The sequence below is a fragment of the Artemia franciscana genome, chromosome 15 (genome assembly GCF_032884065.1).
Source record: "Artemia franciscana chromosome 15, ASM3288406v1, whole genome shotgun sequence".
NCBI lineage: Eukaryota > Metazoa > Arthropoda > Branchiopoda > Anostraca > Artemiidae > Artemia > Artemia franciscana.
Genome location: NC_088877.1, coordinates 24,619,151 through 24,645,991, shown reverse-complemented (window position 1 = coordinate 24,645,991; position 26,841 = coordinate 24,619,151). Strand labels below are relative to the sequence as shown.

The window sequence follows — 26,841 nt, the reverse complement described above, 5'->3', positions numbered from 1 at the left end:
AAACTATGAGAAAGCCATTTAGCCAAAAAAAAAAATAATAATAATAATATGCAAATTCCGTTTTAATTATTCATGTGCGGTGACCCAAAATCAAAACATGCATAAATTCAAAAACGTTCATAAATTAAATAAAAAAACAAGTTATTTCAACTGAAAGTAAGGAGCGATATTAAAACTTAAAACGAACAGAAATTATTCCGTATGTGAAAGGGGCTGTCCCCTCCTTACCATCCCCCTCTTTACGCTAAAATTTGATTCTTTTGTCACAGTTCTACTTTTTAAAACAATAAAAAAGCTTTAGCGTAAAGAGCGGGACGATGAGGAGGGGACAGCCCCTTTCATACACGGAATAATTTCTGTTCGTTTTAAGTTTTAATGTTGCTCCTTACTTTCAGTTTAAAAAACTAGTTTTTTATTTAATACCTGATATATATACCTGAATACCTGAATACCTGATATATATATATATATATATATATATATATATATATATATATATATATATATATATATATATATATATATATATATATATATATATATATATATATATATATATATGTAGTCGTCCCAGGACAAGATGGTCCAATAGTCTACATCATTTCTCAAGCAAGGCAAGAATAAAGCCTAAAGATGCACACGCGACAGCTCAAGATTGGGTTTAGCGGTGAGGGATAATGTCTGCTCTCTTGACACTGACACCCAGTTGGCAGGATAATTAAGTCAAGAAGTTATACGATCACCCCAGGAAAACAAGAGCTAAGAGCTCATATGGCACTTGTGACGAGGTCGGAAGAGCCGAGAGCTCATATGGTACGAGGTCGGAAGAGCCAAGAGCTCATTTGGACGAGGTCGGAAGAGCCGAGAGCTCATATGGTACGAGGTCGGAAGAGCCAAGAGCTCATTTGGCACTTGTGAGAAGGTCAGAACCTAAAGTTAAACTTTATAGCACAAGATCCTTCTAAATATCAAATTTCATTAAGATCTGGTCACCCTTTCGTAAGTTACAAATACCTCAATTTTCAAAATTACCTCCCCCCTCCCAATTCCACCAAAGAGAGCAGATCCGGTCCAGTTATGTCAGTCACGTATCTTAGACAGGTTTCTATTCTTCCCATCCAGTTTCATCCTGATCTCACCGCTTTAAGTATTTTCTAAGATTTCCGGTCCCCCCAACTGCCCCCCCCCCAATTACGTTTGATCCGGTTGAGATTTAAAATAAGATATCAGAGTTACGAGGTCCTTCTAAATATGAAATTTCATGAAGATCCGATCACTCCTTCGTAAGTTAAAAATACGTTATTTTTCTTATTTTTCAGAATTACCCCCCCCCCCGCAATTGAGCGGATCCGTTCCAATTATGTAAATTACGTATGCAAGACTTTTGCTTATTTTTCCAACCAAGTTTCATCCCAATCCCTCCAATCTAAGCGTTTCCCATCATTTTAGGTCTCCCCACCCCAAACTTCCCCCAATGTCACCAGATCCGGTCAGGATTTAAAATAAGAGCTTTGAGCCACGATATCCTTCTAAAAATCAAATTTCATGGAGATCCAATCACCCGTTCGTAAGTTAAAAATACCTCATTTTTTCTAATTTTTCAGAATTACCCCCCCCCCCCCCAACTACCCAAAAGAGAGCGGATCCGTTCCGTTTATGTCAATCATCTATCTAGGACTTGTGTTTATTTTTCCCACCATGTTTCATCCCGATCCCTCCACTCTAAGTGTTTTCCAAGTTTTAGGTTCCCCCTCCCAACTCCCCGCCCCCATCACAAGATCTGGTCGGGATTTAAAATAAGAGCTCTAAGACACGATATCCTTCTAAACATCAAATTTCATTGAGATCCGATCACCCGTTCGCAAGTTGAAAATACCTCATTTTTCTAATTTTTAAGACTTACTCCCCCCCCCCCAACTACCCCAAAGAGAACAAATAAGTTCCGATTATGTCAATCATGTATCTAGGACTTGCGCTTATTTTTCCCATCAAGTTTCATCCCGATCCCTCTACTGTAAGTGTTTTCCAAGATTTTAGGTTTCCCCCCTCCAACTCCCCCCAATGTCATCAGACCCAGTCGGGATTTAAAATTAGAGCTCTGAGACACAATATCATTCCAAACATCAAATTTCATTAAGATCCAATCACCCGCTCATAAGTTAAAAATACTTCATTTTTTCTATTTTTCCGAATTAACCGGCCCCTACTCCCCCCCCCCCCAGATGGTCAAATCGGGAAAACGACTATTTCTAATTTAATCTGGTCCGGTCCCTGATACGCTTGCCAAATTTCATCGTCCTAGCTTACCTGGAAGTGCCTAAAGTAGCAAAACCGGGACTTTAGGTTTTCCCCCTCCGACTCCCCCCAATGTCATCAGATCCGGTCGGGATTTAAAATAAGAGCCCTAAGACACAATATCATTCCAAACATGAAATTTCATTAAGATCCAAATACCCGCTGATAAGTTAAAAATACTTCATTTTTTCTATTTTTTGCGAATTAACCGGGCCCCCACTCCCCCCCAGATGGTCAAATCGGGAAAACGACTATTTCTAATTTAATCTGGTGCGGTCCCTGATACGCTTGCCAAATTTCATCGTCCTAGCTTACCTGGAAGTGCCTAAAGTAGCAAAACCGGGACAGACCGACAGAATTGGCGACTGCTATATGTCACTTGGTTAATACCAAGTGCCATAAAAAACAACAAATGAATAAACACGCATCCGTGAACGACTGGTCAAGAGGTGACACTACCTAAAAGCCCCTTCTCATGACATTTTACTAACACCAAGATTTAGCTAGCGCTAATTCAAGCCAATTAAATTTTCATAAAAATTTTCTGATTGGCTGGAAAATTAAATAGAAAATTCTGACTGGTTCAAATTAGCACTAGCTAAATCTCAGTATTATTAAAATCTAGTTGTGAATGGACCTTAAAAAAAATTCCATCCCTTCCCTGATATAACCCTTATATCCACAAACTGCGATAACCCCTAGGGACCGAATTCTTATCCAATCTAATTTACATGTATTCTTTTCTCTCATTTGTTCTGGATTTGTTTTTTGTTCGTTGTTTCGCTGTTTCGGCGGCTTGGCGGCAGTCTTTTCCTGGAACATCGGTTTTTGTCGTTTCGTTTCGTCTTTGTTTTTTCAATTATTTTTTTTTTATTCGTCGTTTTTATCAAACATCCCCGCAAGATTTTACAAAACACCTTATTTGTGTGTATTTAGATTGAAAGATACCTCTTTTTGATACAAATTAAAAAAAAAACAATTTCGCTCCCTCCCATAGAGATTTACGCTCATTCAACCTTACTTATATGCTTCCCAGAATTCTTCTTCTTGTCTTCTCAGCCATGGAGTTTTGTGGGAGGAAAATAGTAACGTATTTGTCTTTGATTATTCTAATTTATTGTTGCCCTTATTTTTGAATAAATATATCTATATATCTACATCTACGGATGCCCGGTTGGCGTTTTTCTTCTCTGAGCATCCATATAATACAAATATTTGCCAAGAAAACAACTATCTTCTTTGCGGAAAAGAATTGTTCGAAAGTACACGCTCTTAAAAAGCCTGAAGAAAACGTTGGATCTGTCTAGCCCTTAGCTGAGCAAGGAATTCGGCCGAATTCTATTTAAAAGAACCGCACTGTCGTCTAACGAGCCTTGGAAAATTTAAATGGCAATAACCATCAACAGGATTAACGTTAGTTTAGCAAATTCTATAATATTAAGCTGGTTCAGCCAAGAGGCGTCAATCCACTAAAATGAAGGGGAAAGGGCTTATTTTGTCGTTTCTTTCCAATTACAAATACCCCCCAAAAACGTATTTTTCAAGGAATTCCAGTATTTTTTTTTTAACAATACGGGGAAGAAGGAAATTACTGAAGGACAAATTGACGCCATTAGTAGGGATAGAGCAATTTCAACGGAGAAATTTTAAAATAAATTTTTGAAAGTGTACGCAGTGATCCTTATAATTTGTAATTTCACTCATTATGAAACAGGAAATTTCAAACCTTTTGTTTATATATTGCGAAATGGCATGTAAAAAAAAATATCATCTCCCTTGATAAATGAAGTGTCTACGTGGAATCTTTCCATGTGACAATATGTGTTGAAGATTCACTATCATTACATCTATAGTAAAAAGTAGTATTCAAACGGCTATTTGTTTTAGCTTAGGGGGATTTAATACCTTAACAATCATTTTCCGAGTCTCAGCGTTGGCTGACTGAAAGATAACAAGCCCACTAGCGAATTGTCCCAGTACCCAATCCCATTCCTTTGGGAGGGAACTCCCAAAGGAATATTGGTGGGAAACGATGGGGGGATCTTAAATGTCCCAACAGTTTTAAAATACAACGAATGGCTAGTTTAAAATAAAGAGTAATACTTAAAAACACATTACTTCCAAACGTATCGTTAATTAAAGTGATGTCTATCCAAAGTACTCAAGGTAGATAGCACAGCAAGGAGTTCCCAAAGCTTTCAAATTATTCAAATGATACTTCCTTGAAGGTGATTTTTATTTTTTCGAGTAGGTACGCTAGAATATTTTTAGGGACTGCCCAACACCGAACTTCAAAAAGAAAACTGGTCAATTCCATCGAAACAAAAAATTCACAGTTTCTAATAACGGAAGTTTCATTAAACTTTAATATCTCTATCTCTGGAACAAAACGGGAGAATTCAAATGTTTTTTCTAAGATTCCCGGGAAAGTATATGTCGGCTTTTCATTTTCTGTCGTTAGCTCGGATCTATTATAAAAGCTCTACAAGTTACGGCAAGATCACCAAATCGGTTCCAAATACTTTGACCAAAAATAACTAAAAATGTTATAATGCATAAAGTAGGATGATCCTTTAAGGTATTGAATCTTCTGAAGCATTGAAATTCATGCCCAAACCACGCTACAGTTACACCTGACGAATATTGAAAAAGGCGTACTGAAATAACAAGGAAATGGTTTGAAAAGGTTGTATCAGCATTAACTTGTTCTCAATTATTTGCTGACTAATCGTCACTGATGCTAACTATTAGTATTTTTGGCTAGGTCGCCTTACACATAGAAAAACTGCTATCTATGCTACCATCTTTCCTAATTTCAAAAAATTATGCCTCAAATCTTAGTTTGATTTATCATCCATAAATTTTACACTTGAAATTTGAGCGATGTTCAGCTCGACAAATTACCAATGGTAAACAATTGGAGTAAACGATTTGTGCGCAATTTCGGTTTCATCAACACGAGTGGTAATAGTCTGATCTGGGGATTATGCATATTGTTCATCTCCGCAATGAGACCTTCTTATAGAAATCACCAAATCGTTGTTTTTTCTGGAATAGTCATAATAATTTTATGAAGTTAAACCTTTAAACCTTTTAACAAGTTAAACCTTGTGTTTACAACAGTAAATATGTTAGGCTTCTAGCCTTTAGAGATTAATTCCACTTGGCAAAGTTTTTATTATTATAAAGGTTTAAAGCAAATTGTCGGTTTATGTAAGAGATTAAATAAAAGAAAACTAATTTTTTTAGCTGAAAGTAAGCAGCGACATTAAAACTTAAAACGAACAGAAATTACTCCGTATATGAAATGAGTTGTCCCCTCCGCAATCCCTCGCTCTTTACGCTAAAGCTTTTAATTGTTTTAAAAAGTAGAATTGTGGCAAAGAGTCAAACTTTAGCGTAAAGAAATGGCTTTCTCTTAGTTTTGATTAGACGATTTTGAGAAATAAAAGGTGGAGAAGGAGGCCTAGTTGCCCTCCAATTTTTTGGTTACTTAAAAAGGCAACTAGAACTTTTAATTTTTAACGAACGTTTTTATTAGTAAAAAATATACGTAACTTAAGAATTAACTTACGTAACAAACTTTCATAACCTTATATTTTTATTATGTATACGAGGGGTTTGTACCCTCGTTAATACCTCGCTCTTTACACTAAATCGTAAGTTTTGTCCCAATTCTTTAAGAATGACCCCTGAATTAGAAAGGCCGTAGAATAAATAGTTGAAATTACTAAAAATACTTTAGCATAAAGAGCAAGGTATTTATCTCCTCCTAAATACCTCGCTCTTTATGCTAAAGTATTTTTAGAACCCCTCATATGCGTAATAATCTCTGTTCGTTTTAAGTTTCAATGCTACTTCTTCCTTTCATTTGAAAAAACGTTTTCATGTTTATTTTTCATTGTTTTCTTATAGTAATGCTAGAGAATCCTGCGCCCTTTTCATTGAATTTTTCTTCCCCCATGACAGATTCCTCCAAGGAAAGATCCTCCAATATAGCCCCCTCTCCTCAGCCCCACCCCCAAACAAAATAAAATTCCCCTGAAAACGTCTGTACACTTCCCAATAACCATTACTATATGTAAACACTGGTCAAAGTTTGTAACTTGCAGCCCCTCCCCCAGGGATTGTGGGGGAGTAAGTCATCCCCAAAGACATAGTTGTTAAGGTTTTCGATTATGCTGAACAAACTGGCTATCTCAAAATTCTGATCCGTTGACTTTGGAAAAAAATTGAGCGTAGGAGGGGGCCTAGATGCCCTCCAATTTTTTTGGTCACTTAAAAAGGGCACTAGAACTTTTCATTTCCGTTAGAATGAGCCCTCTTGCAAAATTCTAGGACCACTTGGTCGATACGATGACCCCTGGGGAAAAAAAAAAAAAAAATAAACACACCCGTGATTTGTCTTCTGGCAAAAAATACAAAATTCCACATTTTTGTAGATAGGAGCTTGAAATTTCTACAGTAGGGTGCTCTGATACGCTGAATCTGATGGTGTCATTTTCATTAAGATCCTACGACTTTTAGGGGGTGTTTCCACCCCCCAATTTTACTAAATAATACAAATTTTCTCAGGCTCGTAACTTTTGATGGGTAAGACTAAACTTGATGAAACATATATATTTAAAATCAGCATTAAAATGCAATTCTTTTGATGTAGCTATTGATATCAAAATTCAATTTTTTAGAGTTTTGGTTACTATTGAGCCGGGTCGCTCCTTACTACAGTTCGTTACCACGAACTGTTTGATTAAATAAAAAAAAAACAAGTTTTTTCAGCTGAAAGTAAGGAGCAACATTAAAACTTGAAACGAACAGAAATTATTAAATATTAAGGGGATTGGCCCCTCCTCAACACTTCACTCTTTACGCTAAAGTTTTTTAGTACTTTAAAAAAAATTGTTATTGTTCTAATTAAACGACATTGTGTTTCAGGAGTCGTTCTTAAGGAATTAAAACTAAATTCAAACTTTAGCATAAAGAGCATTTTTAGCATAAAGAGCGAGGTGTTGAGGAGGGGCCAATCCCCTTCATGTACGTAATAATCCCTGTTCGTTTTAAGTTTTAATGTTGTTCCTTACTTTCAGTTGAAAAATTGTTTTTTAATTTAATCTCTGATCATTTTTTAAATAATGCCGGAAAATAGGGCCTCACCTCCTCGGAAAAATCCCCCTGTCAATGATAATATTCTCTAGACAATTGAATTCCACAAAAATTTACCCCTCACAATAACCCTTAACAACTTCACGGGTAAAAGTGAGACGGAAAAGAGAAAGCAAGACATATAAAAAGAATTTTGTTTAGAAATTCTGGAAAATTTCCCCAGTTTATATTTTCCCCTGACAATTTCACCCCTTAAAAACTTCCCTCCTCATAAAAGATTCCCCCTTGGAAAACCCCCCAGCAGAAAATTCATTACCCCTCCCCCCATACGAAAATGTATTCATACTTCTCAATACAAATACTATGCGTAAGCAATGGGAAAACTTTATAGCTTAGACCTTCCCCCGGGGACTGTGGGGGGTCATATTATATCTAAAGGCAAAGTTACTGAACCTTTCAATTATGACGAATAAAATAGCTATCTCAAAATTTCGATGGGAAGATTTTGGGAAAAAGGGTGGGAGAGGGGCATAGTTGCCCTTCAATCTTTTTGGTCACTTAAAAAATGCACTACACCTTTTAATTTCTGTTTGAATGAGCCTTCTCACGATATTCTAGGACCACTGGGTCGATGCTATCACACCTGGAAAAAAACCAAGAGCTAAGAGCTCATATGGCACTTGTGACGAGGTCGGAAGAGCCAAGAGCCAAGAGCTCATATGGCATGAGCTCTAGCAAAATTCTAAGAATCAATAGATTAATTTAAAAGGAAAATCAGAAGCTTAATGCCGGTCGGAATTTAAAATAAGAGCTCAGAGACACGAGGTCCTTCTGAATATAACAAGAGCTAAGAGCTCATATGGCACTCGTGACGAGGCGAGAAGAGCTAAGAGCCAAGAGATGATATGGTATGAGCTCTAACAAAGAATCAATAGATTGATTTAAAAAGGAAACTAAGAGGCTTAATGCCGGTCAGGATTTAAAATAAGAGCTCTGAGTCACGATGTCCTTCTAAATATCAAAATTCATTAAGGTCCGATCACCCACTCGTAAGTTATAAATACCTAATTTTTTCTAATTTTTCCTCTCCCTTTAGCCCCCCAGATGGTCGAATCTGGGAAAACGACTTTATCAAGTCAAATTGTGCAGCTCCCTGACACGCCTACCAATTTTCATCGTCCTAGCACGTCCAGAAGCACCAAACTCGCCAAATCACTGAAACCCTCCCCCAAAGAGAGCGAATCCAGTACGATTCTGTCAATCACTCATCAAGGACATTTGTTTATTATGTCCACCAAGCTTCATCCCGATTCCTCCACTCCAAGTGTTTTTCCAAGATTTCCCCCTCCAACTCCCCCCAATGTCAAAAGATCTGGTCAGGATTTGAAATAAGAGCTCTGAGACATGAATTCCTTCTAAAAATCAAATTTCATTAAGATCCAATGGTCTATTCGTAATATAAAAATACCCCAATTTTCACGTTTTCCAAGAATTCCGGTTTCCCCCTCCAACTCCACCCAATGTCACAGGATCTGGTCGGAATTTAAAATTAGAACTTCAAAGCACAAGAGCCTTCTAAATATCAAATTTCATTAAGATCTGGTCACCCTTTCGTAAGTTACAAATACCTCAATTTTCAAAATTGAAAATTGAGGCCCCCCCCCCAAATTACACCAAAGAGAGCAGACCCGATCCGGTTATGTCAGTCACGTATCTTAGACAGGTTTCTATTCTTCCCATCCGGTTTCAACCTGATCTCACCGCTTTAAGTATTTTCTATGATTTCCAGTCCCCCCAACTACCCCCCCCCCCCCAATTTCACTTGATCCGGTTGAGATTTAAAATAAAAGATCTGAGTTACGAGGTCCTTCTAAATATGAAGTTTCATGAAGATCCGATCACTCCTTCTTAAGTTAAAAATACGTCATTTTCTATTATTTTCAGAATTAACCCCCCCCCCCCAATAGAGCAGATCCGTTCCAATTATGTAAATCACGTATGTAAGACTTTTACTTATATTTCCCACCAAGTTTAATTCCGATCCCTCGAAGCTAAGCGTTTTCCATGATTTTAGGTTCCCACACCCCAAACCTCCCCCAGTGTCACCAGATCCGGTCAGGATTTAAAATAAGAGCTTTGAGAAACGATATCCTTCTAAATATCAAATTTCATTGAGGTCCGATCACCCGTTCGTAAGTTAAAAATACCTAATTTTTTCTAATTTTTCAGAATTAACCCCTCCCCCACCTACCCCAAAGAGAGCTGATCCGTTCCAGTTATGTCAATCATGTATCTAAGACTCCTAATTATTTTTCCCACCAAGTTTCATCCCGATCCCTCCACACTAAGTGTTTTCCAAGTTTTAGGTTTCCCCCTCCCAACTCCCCCCCAATGTCACCAGATCCGGTCGGGTTTAAAATAAGAGCTCTGAGCCACGATATCCTTCTAAATATCAAATTTCATTGAGATCCGATCACTCGTTCGTAAGTTAAAAATACCTCATTTTTTCTAATTTTTCAGAAACAATCCCCCCCCAACTACCCCAAAGAGAGCGGATCCGTTCCGTTTATGTCAATCATGTATCTAGGACTTGTATTTATTTTTCCCATCAAGTTTCATCCCGACACTCTAAGTGTTTTCCAAGCTTTAGGTTTCCCCCTCCCAACTCCCCCCCCCCCCCAATGTCACCAGATCCAGTCGGGATTTAAAATAAGAGCTCCAAGACACGATATCCTTCTAAACATCAAATTTCATTGAGATCCGATCACCCATTCGTGAGTTAAAAATACCTCATTTTTTCTAATTTTTCAGAATTACCCCCCCCCCCCAACTACCCCAAAGAGAGCGGATTCGTTCCGATTATGTCAAAATCATGTATCTGGAACTTGTGCTTATTTTTCCCATCAAGTTTTGTCCCGGTCCCTCCACTCTAAGTGTTTTCCAAGATTTTAGGTTCCCCCCTCCAACTCCCCCCAATGTCATCAGATCCGGTCAGGATTTAAAATAAGAGCAATGAGACACAATGTCATTCAAACATCAAATTTCATTAAGATCCCATCACCCGCTCATAAGTTAAAAATACTTCATTTTTTCTATTTTTTCCGAATTAACCGGCCCCCCACTCCCCCCCCCCAGATGGTCAAATCGGGAAAATGACTATTTCTAATTTAATCTGGTCCGGTCCCTGATATGCTTGCCAAATTTCATCGTCCTAGCTTACCTGGAAGTGCCTAAAGTAGCAAAACCGGGACCGACAGACAGACAGACAGACATACCGACAGACCGACAGAATTTGCGATTGCTATATGTCAGTTGGTTAATACCAAGTGCCATAAAAATTCATTAAGATCCGATCGCCCACTCGTAAGTTAAAAATACCTCACTTTTTCTAATTTTTTCTCTCCTTTCAGCCCTCCAGATGATCAAATCGGAGAAAACGACTTTATCAAATCAATTTGTGCAGGTCCCTGACACGCCTAGAAATTTTCATCGCCCTAGCACGTCCAGAAGCACCGAACTCGCCAAAGCACTGGACCCTGCCCCTAACTCCCTCAAAGAGAGTGGATCCAGTCCGGTTACATCAATCACTTATCTACGACATTTGCTTATTCTACCCACCAAATTTCATCCTGATCTCTTCACTCTAAGCGTTTTCCAAGCTTTCCAGCCCCCCCCCAACTCCCCCCAATGACACCGGATCGGGTCGGGAATAAAAATAAGAGATCTGAGTTACGAGGTCCTTCTAAATATGAAATTCCATTAAGATCCGATTTTCTAAAAGACTTTCTAATACCATGGGAAAGAAAGACACCTGAATTTCTCAATGTTTGTTAATATGAAACCAAGACAAGAGGAGTTTTTGTGATTTTTCATGGATCAGAGATCCAACAATGGGAAAATTCTTTTATTTTTGGTTTATTCAACTACAAAGTGAGGAGCTACATTAAGACTAAACATGAACATAAATTGTACCGTATATGAGGAAGCTAACTCTATTTCACACCCTGCTGTTTACGCTAAAAGGTGAAACCAAAACCAGAGGAGTTTTTTACGATTTTTATTGGCATCATAGTTGACATCGTTTTTTTTTCTAGCCAAGTGCTACAATATTTTTTTTACAAAAGTTATAGATGGCAAAACACAACTGATTTTACCAAAAAGGTTTAGACTCAGTAAGCGTGCAGGCACGCTTACTGCCCCAGAGCGAACCTAACTCAAAATAAGCTAGCATACTGTAACTTAAGTGGTAAAATCAGTTGTCGCACCATCTACAGCTTTTGTGAAAAAATGGTAGCACTTGGCTAGTAAAACGAAAAAACGGTGCCATTTATGACTGTAATTAATAGACGACAGCAGTAGGGACGTGAGCGAAGTATTAGACGTCACGAAAACAAAAAAAAATCCTTATGTTTATTTACTTATTTATTTATTTATTTATTCAAACACTAATTAATAAATACCAGCGATAGCACCAAATTTATCAGTTATCAAAAAGTTCATTCGTTGCAAATTTTCAGTCAACTTTTTTTGCATGCGATATTTAGAAAACTTTTTCTAATTCGAAAGGCATATAACTAAAAACGTATCCAGGATCTAAAAAATTCAGTTCACCTTTAATTCATAGTGCCTTTCTCGCCTTATACATTCTTACAAAACATAGAAAAGCGGTGGTAAATTTTTGGGAAGACTAGTTAACGTAGTCTGGGTCATATTTAAAAGTTTTAGCAGTCTGGGGTTTACATTCCCTGTGGAATGGTGTCTTATTTTTCTGCTATCCCACGTTAAATCAACGGAAGACGAGAAATTTGATATCATTCCAGAGCTGAAATTGAGTTCTATCCATCTAAGGAACTAAATTTTTAAAATGAGTTTTACGTAGTATTTTAGATAAAAAAGGAGAGAAATCTTTGTTTTAAATTATTGAAAAAAGGAAAATTTTCCTATTTTAAGCAAATTTATATCCCTTTCCAATAAATAATTTGGTAGTTGTATAATATAGCCTCTTCTGCTCAAGTTGTTCATTCATTGACGCATCATAGAACCGGTTTTTCTCGTTAAGTTTCTTTCGGCTTAGCGTGAGACCAGACAAAGGGAAGTTACAGAATAGATAAAAATGTATATATATATATATATATATATATATATATATATATATATATATATATATATATATATATATATATATATCATGAAAAGAGAAATCACCAATGCAACAGCACAATCACAAAAAAAAGAGAGAGACAGAAGGAGAAAAGGAAGACTGTTTTCCTAAATTAGTGATTAATATAGACCAGCACTTGAATGAGGCCTTAACCCTACTCATCCATACAATCACATAGGTCAAACAGCATAGCCATACACAATCAACCATAAAGAATAATCCATGGACAGGCAGTCATGTCGTCAATAAGTATAAGTCGTCATTTACCAAACAATAGAAAAAAAAATAATAAAGACAAATAATTCAGAGGCAACAACCCAACACAAGGGCTCATCAGGAGAATACACTGGCCTATATAGGGTTTCGCCACTTTAAATTCTCTACCCCAGCCAAGTGTTGTGGCTACCACAGAATATCCATGGCATCCCCGTGTCAGGTATCACCCCCAAAATACATGCCTATGAAAGAAAGAAAAAAAAAACAGCAAATGTAAAACAACCAAGTGACACCAAAACAAGCTTATCCTGTTAATATATCCCTCTTTTTAGCAACAATAGGTAAACTAAATATAATAAATTTTACCAAATCACAAATATTAACACATTGAAAAAAACCTGAATGAACTAAACAATTATAGAATTCATCTTTACCATGTGGCTAATTTTTAAAAAAAATACACTCAATTAGAAACACAATTCAAAATAAATGGCGCTGCGACAACATTTCTCGAACCTCCGAAATTAGTTGAAAATTTCTTTAAGTATTTCTAGATAATTCTTTTGATATTCATTTAAAAGTTCGTTATAATGAAAACCAAATTTTTTAAATTGCCAAGTTAATTTATTTGCAGAAAAACGTCTTGATATCAATTTTTGGCTTAAGATTTTACATCTATTTTTAAAATCAATATAATTACTACAAATCCTTGCATAACGAAGTAACTGTGAGAAAAACGCTGAATATGTGATATTTGAGTGTATATTACTTTCAGGGAATGGGAAACTAATCACTTCAAAATCAAAATAATCCGTTTTATTATACATTTTAAAACTTACTTTATTATTATCACAAATGTTAATATTTAAATCTAAGAAATGATCTTCATGACCAGCGCCATGACTAGGTTCAAGAATAAGCTCTGAAGGATATATATTTTTAGAAATATCAATGAAATCCTTACAATTTAAGACCAAAATATCATCTAAATATCTTTTATTATTTGACAAAACATGTTTTAAATTAATTGGATTATTCTTATCCATCATATATTTATATTCTAGTTGACTTAAAAACAAGTCAGCTACAAATAGGCTGGCATTCCCCCCCCCCATGGGAATTCCCACAATTTGCTTGTACAAATCACCACCAAATCTTATATAAGTATTGTATAAAACAAATTCTAATATTTCAAAAATCATATCCAAGCTGTAACATCTCAAGTTAACTGTAGTATTAAAGCAATTTGTCCATATAGCTTTTTTATTATAAGTGTCTATTTTTAAGAACCTTTTACTAGATAAGAGGAAAGATTTCTTGATAACAGTTTTTAAATTATCAAACACTACATTAAGTGATAAATTAGTATACATTGTCGCAAAATCGAAAGACTCAATTCTTTTAGCTGAAACCATTGTTAAAGAATCTATCACCTGCAGTGAATTATTCACACTCCAATATGGATTAAAATTCGAAACTTTTTAATACCAGAACAATAGGTTTTAAGTTTATTTACAATTTCCTTTAAAATTAAAGAGAGGTCAGTAGCAGCAATGCGGGTTGGACATTTAGCTGCTCCAGCAATAAACCGTGGTTTAGGGGGATTCTTATGAAATTTTACAGTCCAATATAGGAAAGGGAACTTTTTATCATTGTCATTTATTTTAATATTAAAATTTTTAAAAAGTATTTCTTCAGTCTTTTCAATTAAATTCTCATCCTCTATATTTACCTTTTCGTAAACATTAGTATATATATATATATATATATATGTATAATTTGGGCTATATATTTTCACATTAGGTAATGGAGGATGGTCCGTTGATTTTTGAATTAAAAATGAAATAGTTGTGGGCAGGTCAAGTCATGGCTAATTGTAGAAAAAGCCAAGATAGATAGTCCAAGTAAGAAAACAATTTTTACTTAATTATATTCACAATAACTGTACCTAACATATAAGGCATGCATACCCGCTATACTCTACCCCACCCCCCTAATGTGCTAATATATAGCCAAATTTATTCTGAAGTATTGTATTTTTATCTTACTTTGATATATTTCACTAGGATTGAGCGTCAAAGAAACAAATTAGAAGAATATTAGGTAAGGGCTATATTATACAAGTGCCAAAAATCAAATTAATCATAATTCTGTTCTACGCAACAGAACAAAATAAGAGAAAGAAATTTTCAAGGAAGGAAAACACGAGAAATATTCTTTGAGAATTGTTGAAAAAGGACAGTTTTCTTATTTTTTAAGCTAATTTATATGCTTCTCCGATAAATAATTAGGTAGTATCATAATTCTGGCTCGATGGATGGATAGATCTGAGATTATGAATCTGATTAATTAAGTATATTCGCCTTTTGGGGCAAGTTAAAGCCGTAGGCTTGTCGCAAAATAACTTGTTTCAGAATCAACATGTACCGTGAGTTATTTCTACTTACATGCCATGGCCATTCCCCTAAATCTGCAAAACCATCTCTTCCAGAATCGGAACCTTTACGTCCACATTTTGATTTACTGGGAACTGGCAAGATGCCAACTGGTTTGGCATTCTGAGGTATAAAACAACAAACACTGCTTTCCATACTTCCACAATAGCTGTATGGTGACCCACCACTGAAAGAAGAACAATGATATTAAACACTGAAATAAAATTCAGCTTTTGGAAGCCAAGGTCTTTAAGCTGATATCTATTGTCAATCTATTTTATGCTTTACACCAGGACTGAAGTAGTGTTGATTTTGGGATAATTTCTAGTCCTGCTTTTTGAAATGACTTACTTTTTCCTGTTTTGTTTCTATTTTGCTCCACCAAAAAGGATTAAAAAAGAACACCCGTTATTCGAATCACTACTTTGCATGGCCTCCCGGTGATTTTTTTTTGGGGAAAAGGTATCACTTTCACGGAATTTTCGAAGGAATTCAAAAATTTAGTCGGTCATTTTTAGCAAGAAGAAAAGCTATCTTTTAATAGGGGGAATTATACACTAGCAATCCTCTTTGCACCTACAATGGAATAATATAACTAAGGAGCAACACGTAGCCTATATCTTTTTACTATGCTCATTCCTAAGTATCTGGTAGCACAATGGATTAATTTTCTTCTTGGCGATGCGTGGCCTGGGGAACAGATTCTCGCTCCCAAAAGGTTGAGCAAGAGGAATTGCTACCAAACCCTTAAAACGACAAGCTACTAAAACACTAATTTGGCACCTTACCCTTTGACACCATCTATGGCTCTGGAGGCTCTTTATTCCTTATGCTTATTTTCACTTCTCTGAATACCTCTTCTTCCTTTACTCGTCACACTTACTCATGCTACTAATCCCTTCCGAACATAATTACAAGGAGACCTTTTAGCAAGTACCTCCGCCAAATCATACAACTTTTAATTTTTAAACATAATTACAAGGAGACCTTTTAGCAAGTGTCTCCGCCAAATCCTTCAATTTTTAAATATTTTTTTTTTTTATGTTTCCAGTATTTTTATTTAATTTACCGTTGGTTTTGCAGTCGTTCGAGGCACAACTGTGTGGATTATCAATCAAATATATTTCGAAGAATAATTTTAATTTAACTTATCTTTTGTCTGAAGATTCGCCAGTGCTATAAGAACACCTACGAAGGAATTGTCTTATACGGACTGAAGTTATGCGAAAGCTTTTCTAATCAAACGATCACTTTCATAAATACTACAACAAACAACTTGTTACACCAACAAGCCGTCTTAGAACCACAACACCGCGTACGCTCCTTCTACACCCCAATCTACTCAAAGCTTCACTCCTTACCCCCCTCCCTAGAAGTTTGAATTTCCTTTAAATCCTTCCTTAAAAATCCTTCCCAGCCTATTCGGGGAGAAGCCGCTTTTTATTTGATCTAAGATGGATGTTAAAAATGATAATCTTTGGCAGTCTGTCATCATTCATCCGCAAAAGATTCTAGCACAGGATAAGTATATATATATATATATATATATATATATATATATATATATATATATATATATATATATATATATATATATATATATATATATATATATATATATATATATATATATATATATATATATATATATATATATATATGCAGGTACATTTTAATTAGGTAAACCTAACCTAACCTAAATGTTCCTTCTCGTAAGAGTATAGAGAGAGAAAACATTTATTATTAAACCAATACAAAACAGTAATAGCTTCCACCCTGAGAAGTAGAAACTTGTCCGAGGGGGTGGCAAAAACAAATTAGAAAATAATACAGGACAAGGAAAACCAAATTATTTATAAAGCCAATAGTACGACCTAATCGGCAATACAAGCCTTCCAACAAACAAATTCAACAATGCTAATAAAATCATACCCCTAGAGGCCATAACACACTACTGAATTATTTATTTACATTGACACCCCCCCCACCCCAAAAAATAATGAACAAAAGAACTAAAATTCATACTTAGTAAAAAGGATTTCTTTTATTTCACTTTTGAAAAAAGAAATATGACTATAATTTTTTAAACTCTGATCAAGATTATTCCAATTTCTAATCCCCCTATGAAGCACAGAACACGTCGACCGGGCCGAAACAGTCAATGGAACATTAATCTCCCCAGAAGATCGAGTGTCATAATTGTGGATCACGGATCTCAAATTAACTAAACTGTCAAAACATTAAAGATTTGTACAATGATGTAGCCTAAAAATAAACAAAAGTGTATATAACTCTCGTAGTCCTGAGGCTGGTAGTATCCTTATTCGCTCGTAGACGTTCCGCATCGAATCCCGGGGTTGTAGGCCAACCAACAAACTAACAGCATTGTTTTGAAAAACTCGTATGGGCCGAACAACGGAAGCAAATGAACCAAGCCAAACGCTACTACAATACAGAATATATGGATGGACAAGGGAAAAATAAAGAAGGCGTAGGACATAAGCAGGGAAAAAATGCTTAAGTTTTCTCATTATAACTAAGCTACGAGACAAAATTTTACTCACAGACTGTACATGAGATTTGAATGATAACATCTCATTAATTTGAACCCCAAGGCACTTAATCGATAAAGCACGCTTTAAAATCCCACAATGTGTAACAATTTCATTAATCCAAGGATAAAAAACGGGAGATCGAGAAAAAATGACAAATTTTGACTTTCCAAGATTAATCTTAAGCCTATTTACCCTTAGCCAAGAATGTAATCTATCCACATCTTTCAACGATGTCAGAAGCAATTCTACCGTCTTTGCAGCCCTGATAGCCACTGTGTCATCCGTAAATAATGACACAGTTTCATTCCGGAGACTTTTAGTCATGGCACTAACGCTGAAACAACAATTATGGATACAATTGGGCATATCATTTATAAACAAAAGGAAAAGAATCGGGCTAATAACAGATCCCTGTGGGACACCAAAACTGACTGGGCGCAATTCAGATTTTAAGCAATTCATCTCTACAAACTGGTACCGGTTACTCAGGAAACTCCGTAGAAAATCAAGAGCTTTACCTCGGATCCCATAAACTTTGGACTTTCCCAAGAGTTGACCATGGTCAACTGTATCAAAAGCCTCCATTAGGTCTAGACATACTGTTCCAACCTTCAGTCCTTTGTCTAAAGCCATATTAATAATACATGTCAAAAATAGCAATGCATCCTATTCTTCCGGAATCGAAACCGACTAATATTAAGAAGATGAAACTTCTCAGAAAATGTGGTTAACCGAGAACTAAAACATTTTTCAATCAGACGAGAAATAACTGGCAAAACTGATATTGGTCGATGATCACTAAGATCATTTCTGTCACCACCTTTATAAACCGGTGTCACTGTTGCATACTTTAAACAATCTGGAAACTTACCTTGTCTGAAACAATCATTAATTAATAATGTTAGAATGCTAGATTTAGATGGAAAAATATATTTCAGAATTTTTAAACTCTTCAAGTCACTACCAGACGAACTATTATTCATGACATACATGATATCCTTTATCTCGTCCACGGTAATCAACTTTAGATGCAATGATACATCTACAGGGGGCGGTAAAGTGGATCCAAAAGGTGAGTCTCCCGGAAATGGGGATATTGTATCGGCTACTTTTGAACCTACTGAAATAAAATGATTTTTGAAACTCATTACAAATCGCAAAATCATCTGTAACTATGGTCTCATCTACTATCACTTCAGATGATAATATATTAGGACTCTGACCTATAACACTACGGATTATTTGCCAGGTCTTCAATGAGTTTCCTTCAGCTTCCTTAAATTTAAAGCTAAAATACCTCTTTTTAGCCTCACGGAGAAAATCATTCAAACCATTACGAAAAACATGGCATTGTTCTTTATTTTCATCCGTAGGTTCTAAAGCTTGTAACTTAAACAATCTATCTCTTAAATTTATTTTCCAAAGAAGATCCTGTGTGATCCACGGCTTCTTCCACGACTGTTATCAACATGATTTCTATAAAGTCATGTTGTGTCCATTGACGCACTGTTTTGTTGTGGACAACAACCCCTTATACTGAAAAAATATAATTGCCTCTTTTTCAGTCTTTGGCAAATCCCAAATCTTCATTTCAAAATCCATGTTCAGACACTATCTTCTAGCACTATGCGTAGTAAACTAAATTGAGTTTTGTCTTTGTGACTATGAAACCGGATTTTCTCATAAAATGTACCTGCATCGTAGTTTGTTTCACGAAAGAACCTAGCTTCACTTAGTGAGTGTGTTCTGAATAATACACAAGTACCATATATAAGTACCATACCATATATATATATATATATATATATATATATATATATATATATATATATATATATATATATATATATATATATATATATATATATATATATATATATATATATATATATATATATATATATATATATATATATATATATATATATACTAACGGTACCGAAATGTTATTCTCTATTAAACATATTCTATTAAACATTTCTATTAAACATATTCTCTATTAAAGAATTTTGAATTACTTCAAGCTAGATCTCTTAAGCTCGCTTTGATGTTTGTCATTTTTAAGAAACTTTTCGCTATTGTTCGTATGTATATTTATGCTGTGCATGCTAGCCACCTAAGCCTTTCTCTAATTGTAACCTTAACAAGTGGGATTGAGCCATATATTTTGTGCAGCAATTTTTTTTTAATACGGTCAGTCAAATGAGTACCCAAAACTTCTTCTAGGAAACATCTTAAAAATCCTTCTTAAAACTTTGGTTTGTAGAATTATTGTACTATTGTTCCAAACTTTTTCAACTGCCAAAAAAACCATGGGCCATCAGTATTCTTCTTTTGATATCTTCACTGCGTCCACCATCTTTACTAACATTATTACTCAGCTAAGAAAGCCATTGATCGATCTTCTCGTTACACAAAATACCTCTTTTCCTACATTTATACCTAGTTTACGTGACTTAGTCTTTTTAGCATTAATGTTCAAGCCTATTTTTGCATCCCAAACTCTTAAAGCCTCCAAATTTCATTCGTCTTGCTATAGTTTTTATCTAGGACACTCATTTCGACATAATCTAAGTCGATCTATTTTTGATTACATGCTCTTCTATACTCTTGGCCGTCTTTCTTCGTACAAAGAGCATCAAATGATTCTTGGAAATAGGGATAGAACATAACCCTGCTTAACTCCTGATTCAATACCAAACCAGCTACTAACCTCATTTCTTACCTTAACTGCATCAATATTATTCCTGTACATACTACTAATCACATTAATGAACTTATCGGATATACCTTATACATAGCTAGGACCTTCACTAAAGCTGTTCCACTGGCTGACTCAAATACTTTTTCATGATCTACAAACCGGATAAATAAAAGGGTTTGATCATCCAGGTATTTCTGAAATATTATTCAAAGACTAAAAATCGGATAGACCTAAAGTCTCCTAAAACCACACTGTTATTCTCTTAGAACTTTATCTACAGTGTCACTAAGTCTCAAAATGACTTAAATCTAAAATGACATCTCTAAGCATACGAAGTTTTTTGCTTCCTATATAAACCGAGGTAAAGCCTCTATAATTACCACACTCAATCTTATGACCTTACGAAGCGGTTTACTCAAACTTTTATTAAAATCGTTAGGTACCTCCCCTTTTTCACGAATCGTATTCATAATCACCAATAATCACCAAATTTGTCACTAACTTCCCAACCACCATACTTTAATGATACATTTACCAGACTATCCGCACTTAAGACCTTACCATTTTATCCCTCAAATACTTTTTGTGTAGACCCATCCTCTTTTTACTTCTAAGCTTAAAGCGTTTTTGCTAATATACCGGCTGATCGAACAATTTGATCAAACTTGTGTTGGTCAAGATTCAGAAGAGAATTTTTAGTAAAAATGTACATTATATAGCTGTTTCTGGGTAAGTTCCAGTTTTATTCCCAGGACCTTGCAATTTTCCTCATAATTTTCTCTTTGAAGTATCCATCCCCTCAAACTAAATTAAATCTATGTTGCTTACTTGGGGTGTATATTATAAACTTACCTTGTGACACAACTCCAATATTCCATACAGTCACAACCAAACTGGTTATTTGAATCCCTAACCGGTCTTAAGTGCTGTGGAGGACGAATATGCTGACAATTGACAGAAGTCCATAGAATAAGGAGTAGTATAACTGTGACTTGACACACCGTGCCATCTAGAAACATCCCCATACTAAAAAAGAAAATAATCTATTAACAGTGTTAAGCTTAGATAGTACGCTTATATTCAGTCAATGGCGTTAAGTCATTAGAAAGTTCAGGGACACGTTTGTTTCAATCTGTCACCAATTATTTTTGGGGAGAGATTAACCCATTCTTTACAAATCTTTGTAATCTTTTCTATCTTTAAAGCTTCCTGGCTATCATTCTTTTATAATAGCCAAAGTTCTTTAGTGCCAGAAAAGAATAAATGACGTCCAATATACACGGACCGAATCGGATCTCTATCTTGTTCCTGATTCTATGGAGCGTTTTAAGATAGCAAAGAGTATAATACCCAAAACTGAACTGATCCTATACCGACTATTCAAGTGGAGACCCATAACGCAAGAAGTTAGCTTTTTCAAATTTTCAGTGGATCTTCTTCATCTTTTTGCCCAATTTCAGCCTTTAAAGTCATCGATGCATTCATAGCTTCGGGAAACTGCCTTCACATCTTTTCTCAAATGATTTTCCTTCAAAACCGTGTATATCTAACCTATGACAAAGTTGATCACGTTCAAGACTCTACCCATCACCAGAAAACTCTACCCCCCCCCCTTTTCCTCCCATACTTTCACTTAAAATAAAGTTTTTTTTTTAACTATTTCTAATGTAGCTGCAACTGTATTTCTACATTGTTCCACTTGGGGAACTGCTGAAATAAATTTTGACCATTAAAATTAATCAGAAAAACAAACTTAAGAAATTAATTTAAAATTAATAAATAATATAGAATAGAACGAATTACACGACTCAAAGAGCCCTTCCTCCCAGAACATACACCATATCTCTTCAATATTTTTTTTCGCTCCTCATTCCTCTTTACTATATTCTAACACTTCTTGGTAGATCCTTTTGTGGGAGGCTAAACGCTTGGAAAAGTCTTCTTGAGAAAATCTAGTCCAAATTTTCAAATTAAGTGTAATCATAGCGCAATCACTGTGTTTTTAGAAGGTATTTCCGTAATGCATTTGTTTGCTTCGTGTTTTCTGAATATCTAAAAACAATCAGTTCTAAGTAAAATCCTGTCAAAGCGGTTTTGACAGGTTTTTAAAAAGGGGTCAATGAACTTCGCTGCAATTTTAGTTGTTTTTCCGTCGATAATCCGTCGATCCGTCGATAATATTAAGGTAAAATAGTGTTGGCTACCGTAATAGGTGTTAGCAAATTGTATATTAGCATGAGAACAAAACAAGTTCTAAAATAGTAAAAGACTTTACGGCTAACTCAATAGCCATTCATGCTTATGCCATGCACCAAGACTGTGCCATCAAAATTGGTTGCATCCGACACACTTATTCTCGAGTACTGCCTTTGGTGCATTTTCGTTATTACAGCTACACTTTCATGCTAGTCATCTGGTAATAATACTGCAAAATACCATTATTATTTTCGACGTTATTAATAGAGTAGAGTTTTTTTTATTGCAGTTCACTTTCCGGTTTCCCCCTCCGACCCCCCTCCAATGTTACCAGATCTGGTCAGGATTTAAGATAAGAGCTCTGAAGCACAAGATCCTTCTAAATATCAAATTTCATTAAGATCTGATCACCCGTTCATAAGTTACAAATCCCTCATTTTTTATAATTTTTCCGGTTATGTCAATTACGTATCTAGGATTTGTGATTATATTTCCCACTAAGTTTCATCCCGTACCCTCCACTCTAAGCGTTTTCTAACATCTTAGGTTTCCCCCTCCAACTCCCCCCAATTTCACCGGATCCGGTCGGGATTCAAAACAAGAGCTCTGAGACACAGTATCCTTCTAAATATCAAATTTTATTAAGATCCGATCACCGTTCGTAAGTTAAAAATACCTCAGTTTTTATAATTTTTCCGAATTAACCGTCCCCCCACTCCCCTTCCAGATGGTCGAATCGGGGAGATGACTATTTCTAATTTCATCTGGTGTATTCCATCATCCTAGCTTATCTGGAAGTGCTTAAACTAGCAAAACCGGGACAGACAGACTGACAGAATTTGCGATCGCTATGTGTCACTTGGTAAATACCAAGTGCCATAAAAACGCGTAACACCTTTTTCCCAGGTTTTCCACTCTTCCATAAAGTTGGTATTGTGTAACTTGCATTTTCTTCAATTACGACATCCATATTATCTATAGTACGTGAACATTAAGATAATATTTCGCAATGAATTCTAACTCACCAATACTATGTCTTATAAGAAATAGTGGTTCGCATAAGAAGCAATACTTCTTTTGCATAGCGTTTCATAGTGCATGTGTGTATAGTTCCTTGTCATGTCTATGCATCTAATTGTTATATACAGAATGATTTCATATAGAATTATTTAATATTCTAGATTATTTAGAATAATGTTGTCAAGACTTTATTTCTAATAACTAAACTACACTTTTTGAGTATTACGGGCCTTGACATTATCTGAGCAGCCTACTCAAAGGCGATATATAACACGTTTTGTTTCTGAAATTGAGATTTGTAGCCTACATTCTTAAACAACACGATTTATCCATTCATTCAATATATTTTTTTACATACTGTCTCCTTGTCATTTATGTTGAGAAAAGGAATTATGAGGATATGAGGAATCATAAGAAATTATGTTGAGAAACTACATTTTAAGGGGCTTAGGAAACTTTACTTTTAAAATACTATTTAAAGTCATAGTTGATGTAATAATTGTCTTGAGGATTTCAAACCTGAAAAACTTGGACACAGAGTAAAGGTAACAGATTCTTATCTAAACTTAATTCACAAATAAGACGATTACAAAAGACTGCCCCTACCTCCCCTTTATAAGTTTTCTTATTGGTAGGATTAACACGATTTAGAGAGACCGCACACTTTCTCTCCCTCCGAGTCGATAGTTCTCCTGATTTTGCAACCAGGTATTGTTTCAGCACTAAAATTACTAAGAAAAATAGTCGCCTAATTCACGCTTATAACCAAAAAGGAAGAATCTTTATTGCTTTCCTCCGCCACTAGCAGCTACATCGATGACGATAAGCCTTAAAGGAATTAAATAAAAAAAAACTAGTTTTTTAAACTGAAAGTAAGGAGCGATATTAAAACTTAAAACTACTCCGTATATGAAATGGGTTGTCCCCTCCGCAATCCCTCGCTCTTTACGCTAAAGTTTGACTCTTTGCCACAATTCTGCTTTTTAAAACAATTAAAAATTTAAAAATTAAAATTAAAAATTAAAAAAAAATTTCCCCAGGGGTCATAGTATCGACCAAGTGGTCCTAGAATCTCGCAAGAGGGCTCATTCTAATGGAAATGAAAAGTTCTAGTGCCCTTTTTAATTGACCAAAAAAATTGGAGGGCACCTAGGCCCCCTCCCACGCTCATTTTTTTCCCAAAGTCAACAGATCCAAATTTTGAGATAGCCATTTTGTTCCGCATAGTCAAAAACCAAATTAACTATGTCTTTGGAATGACTCACTCCCCCACAGTCCCTGGGGGAGGGGCTGCAAGTTACAAACTTTGTCCAGCGTTTACATACAGTAATGGTTATTGGGAAGTGTACAGACGTTTTCAGGGGGATAATTTGGTTTGGGGTGGAGTTGAGGGGAGGGGAGGGGGCTATGTGGGAGGATCTTCTCTTGGAGGAATATGTCATGGGGGAAAAGAAATTCAATGAAAAGGGTGTGGGATTTTCTAGCATTACTATAAAAAAAAACAATGAAAAAATAAACACGAAAAAGTTTTTCAACTGAAAGTAAGGAGTAGCATTAAAGCTTAGAACGAACAAAGATTATTACGCATATGAGGGGTTCTAAAAATGCTTTAGCATAAAGAGCGAGGTATTTAGGAGGAGATAAATACCTTGCTCTTTATGCTAAAGTATTTTTAGTAATTTCAACTATTTATTCCACGGCCTTTCAGATTCAGGGGTCATTCTTAAAGAATTAAGAAAAACTTAAGATTTAGTGTAAAAGACGAGGTATTAACGAGGGGACAAACCCCCTCATAAACATAATAAAAAAAATATAAGAGCATAAAAGTTTGTTACGTAAGTTAATTCTTAAGTTACGTATATTTTTTAATAATAAAAACGTTAGTTAAAAATTAAAAGTTCTAGTTGCCTTTTTAAGCAACCGAAAAATTGGAGGGCAACTAGGCCTCCTTCCCCACCCCTTATTTCTCAAAATCGTCTGATCAAAACTAAGAAAAAGCCGTTTAGCCAAAAAAAATTAATATGCAAATTTCATTTTAATAATTAATGTGCGGAGAGCCAAAATCAAAAATCAGGAGGGGAAACCGGAAATCTTGGAAAACGTGAAAATTGAGGTATCTTTATCCTATGAATGGGTGATCGGATCTTAATGAAACTTGATATATAGAAAGATCTTATGTCTCAGATGCTCCATTTTCAATTCGAATCAGATCCGGGGATATAAGGGTTTGGAGGAGGGAAACAGAGATCTTGGAAACTGGAAATCTTGGGAAACGCCTAGATTGGAGAGATCGGGATGAAACGTGATGGGTAGAATAAGCACAAATTCTAGATACATGACTGACATAATTGGAACGGATCTGCTCACTTAGGGGGAGTTGGGGGGGGGGGGGTGATTTCCAGTTCTTTGGCGAGTTCGGTGCATCTGGACGTGCTAGGACGATGAAAATTGGTAGGCGTGTCAGGGACCTGCACAAACTGACTTGATAACAATCGTTTCCCCGATCAGACCGTCTGAGGGGCTGGAGGGAGAGGAAAAATTGAAAAAATGAGGTATCTTTAACTTACGAATGGTTGATCGTATCTGAAGGAAATTTGATATTTAGAAGGACCTCGTGTCTCAGAGCTCTTATTTTAAATCCCGACTGTATCCGGTGATACTAAGGAGTTTGAGGGGAAAACGAGAAATCTTGGAAAACGCTTAGAGTGGAGAGATCGGGATGAAACTTGGTGGGAAGAATGAGCACAAGTCCTAGATACGTAATTGACATAACCAGACTGAATACGCTCTCTTTGGGGGAGTTGGGGGGGGATGTTAAATCAGAAAATTTGAAAAATTGAGGTATTTTTAACTTAAGAACGGGTGACCGGATCTTAATGAAATTTGATATTTAGAAGGAACTTATGTTCCAGAGCTCTTATTTTGAATCCCGACCAGATCCGGTGACATTGGGGGTGGGGGGTTAAAGGGGGAAACCGGAAATGCTGGAAAACACTTAAGAGTGGAGTGATTGGGATAAAACTTGGTGGGTAGAATAAGCAAATGTCGCAGATACGTGTTTGACGTAGCCGGAAGGAATTTCCTCTCTTTGGCGGAGCTAGGGGGGTCCAGTGCTTTGGCGAGTTCGGTGCTTCCGGACGTTCTAGGACCATGAAA

The 26,841-nt window shown here is 35.8% G+C and overlaps 1 protein-coding gene and 1 long non-coding RNA gene across 3 annotated transcripts in view; one reads left to right on the top strand and one right to left on the bottom strand.

Moving 5' to 3' along the window:
• The window catches only part of LOC136036234 (uncharacterized), a 120,382-nt gene that overhangs the window by 31,109 nt on the left and 62,432 nt on the right, over nt 1-26,841 (top strand). The window lies entirely within an intron of this gene.
• The window catches only part of LOC136036232 (phenoloxidase-activating factor 2-like), a 123,437-nt gene that overhangs the window by 65,178 nt on the left and 31,418 nt on the right, over nt 1-26,841 (bottom strand). For both annotated transcript variants that reach the window (XM_065718329.1, XM_065718330.1), the window contains exons 2-3: nt 21,322-21,495; nt 15,223-15,397 (exon numbers count right to left, since the gene is read on the bottom strand). In XM_065718329.1, the coding sequence (XP_065574401.1) occupies nt 15,223-15,397; nt 21,322-21,494 (348 nt within the window). In that variant the 5' untranslated portion in view covers nt 21,495. The remainder of the gene's footprint in view (nt 1-15,222; nt 15,398-21,321; nt 21,496-26,841) is intronic.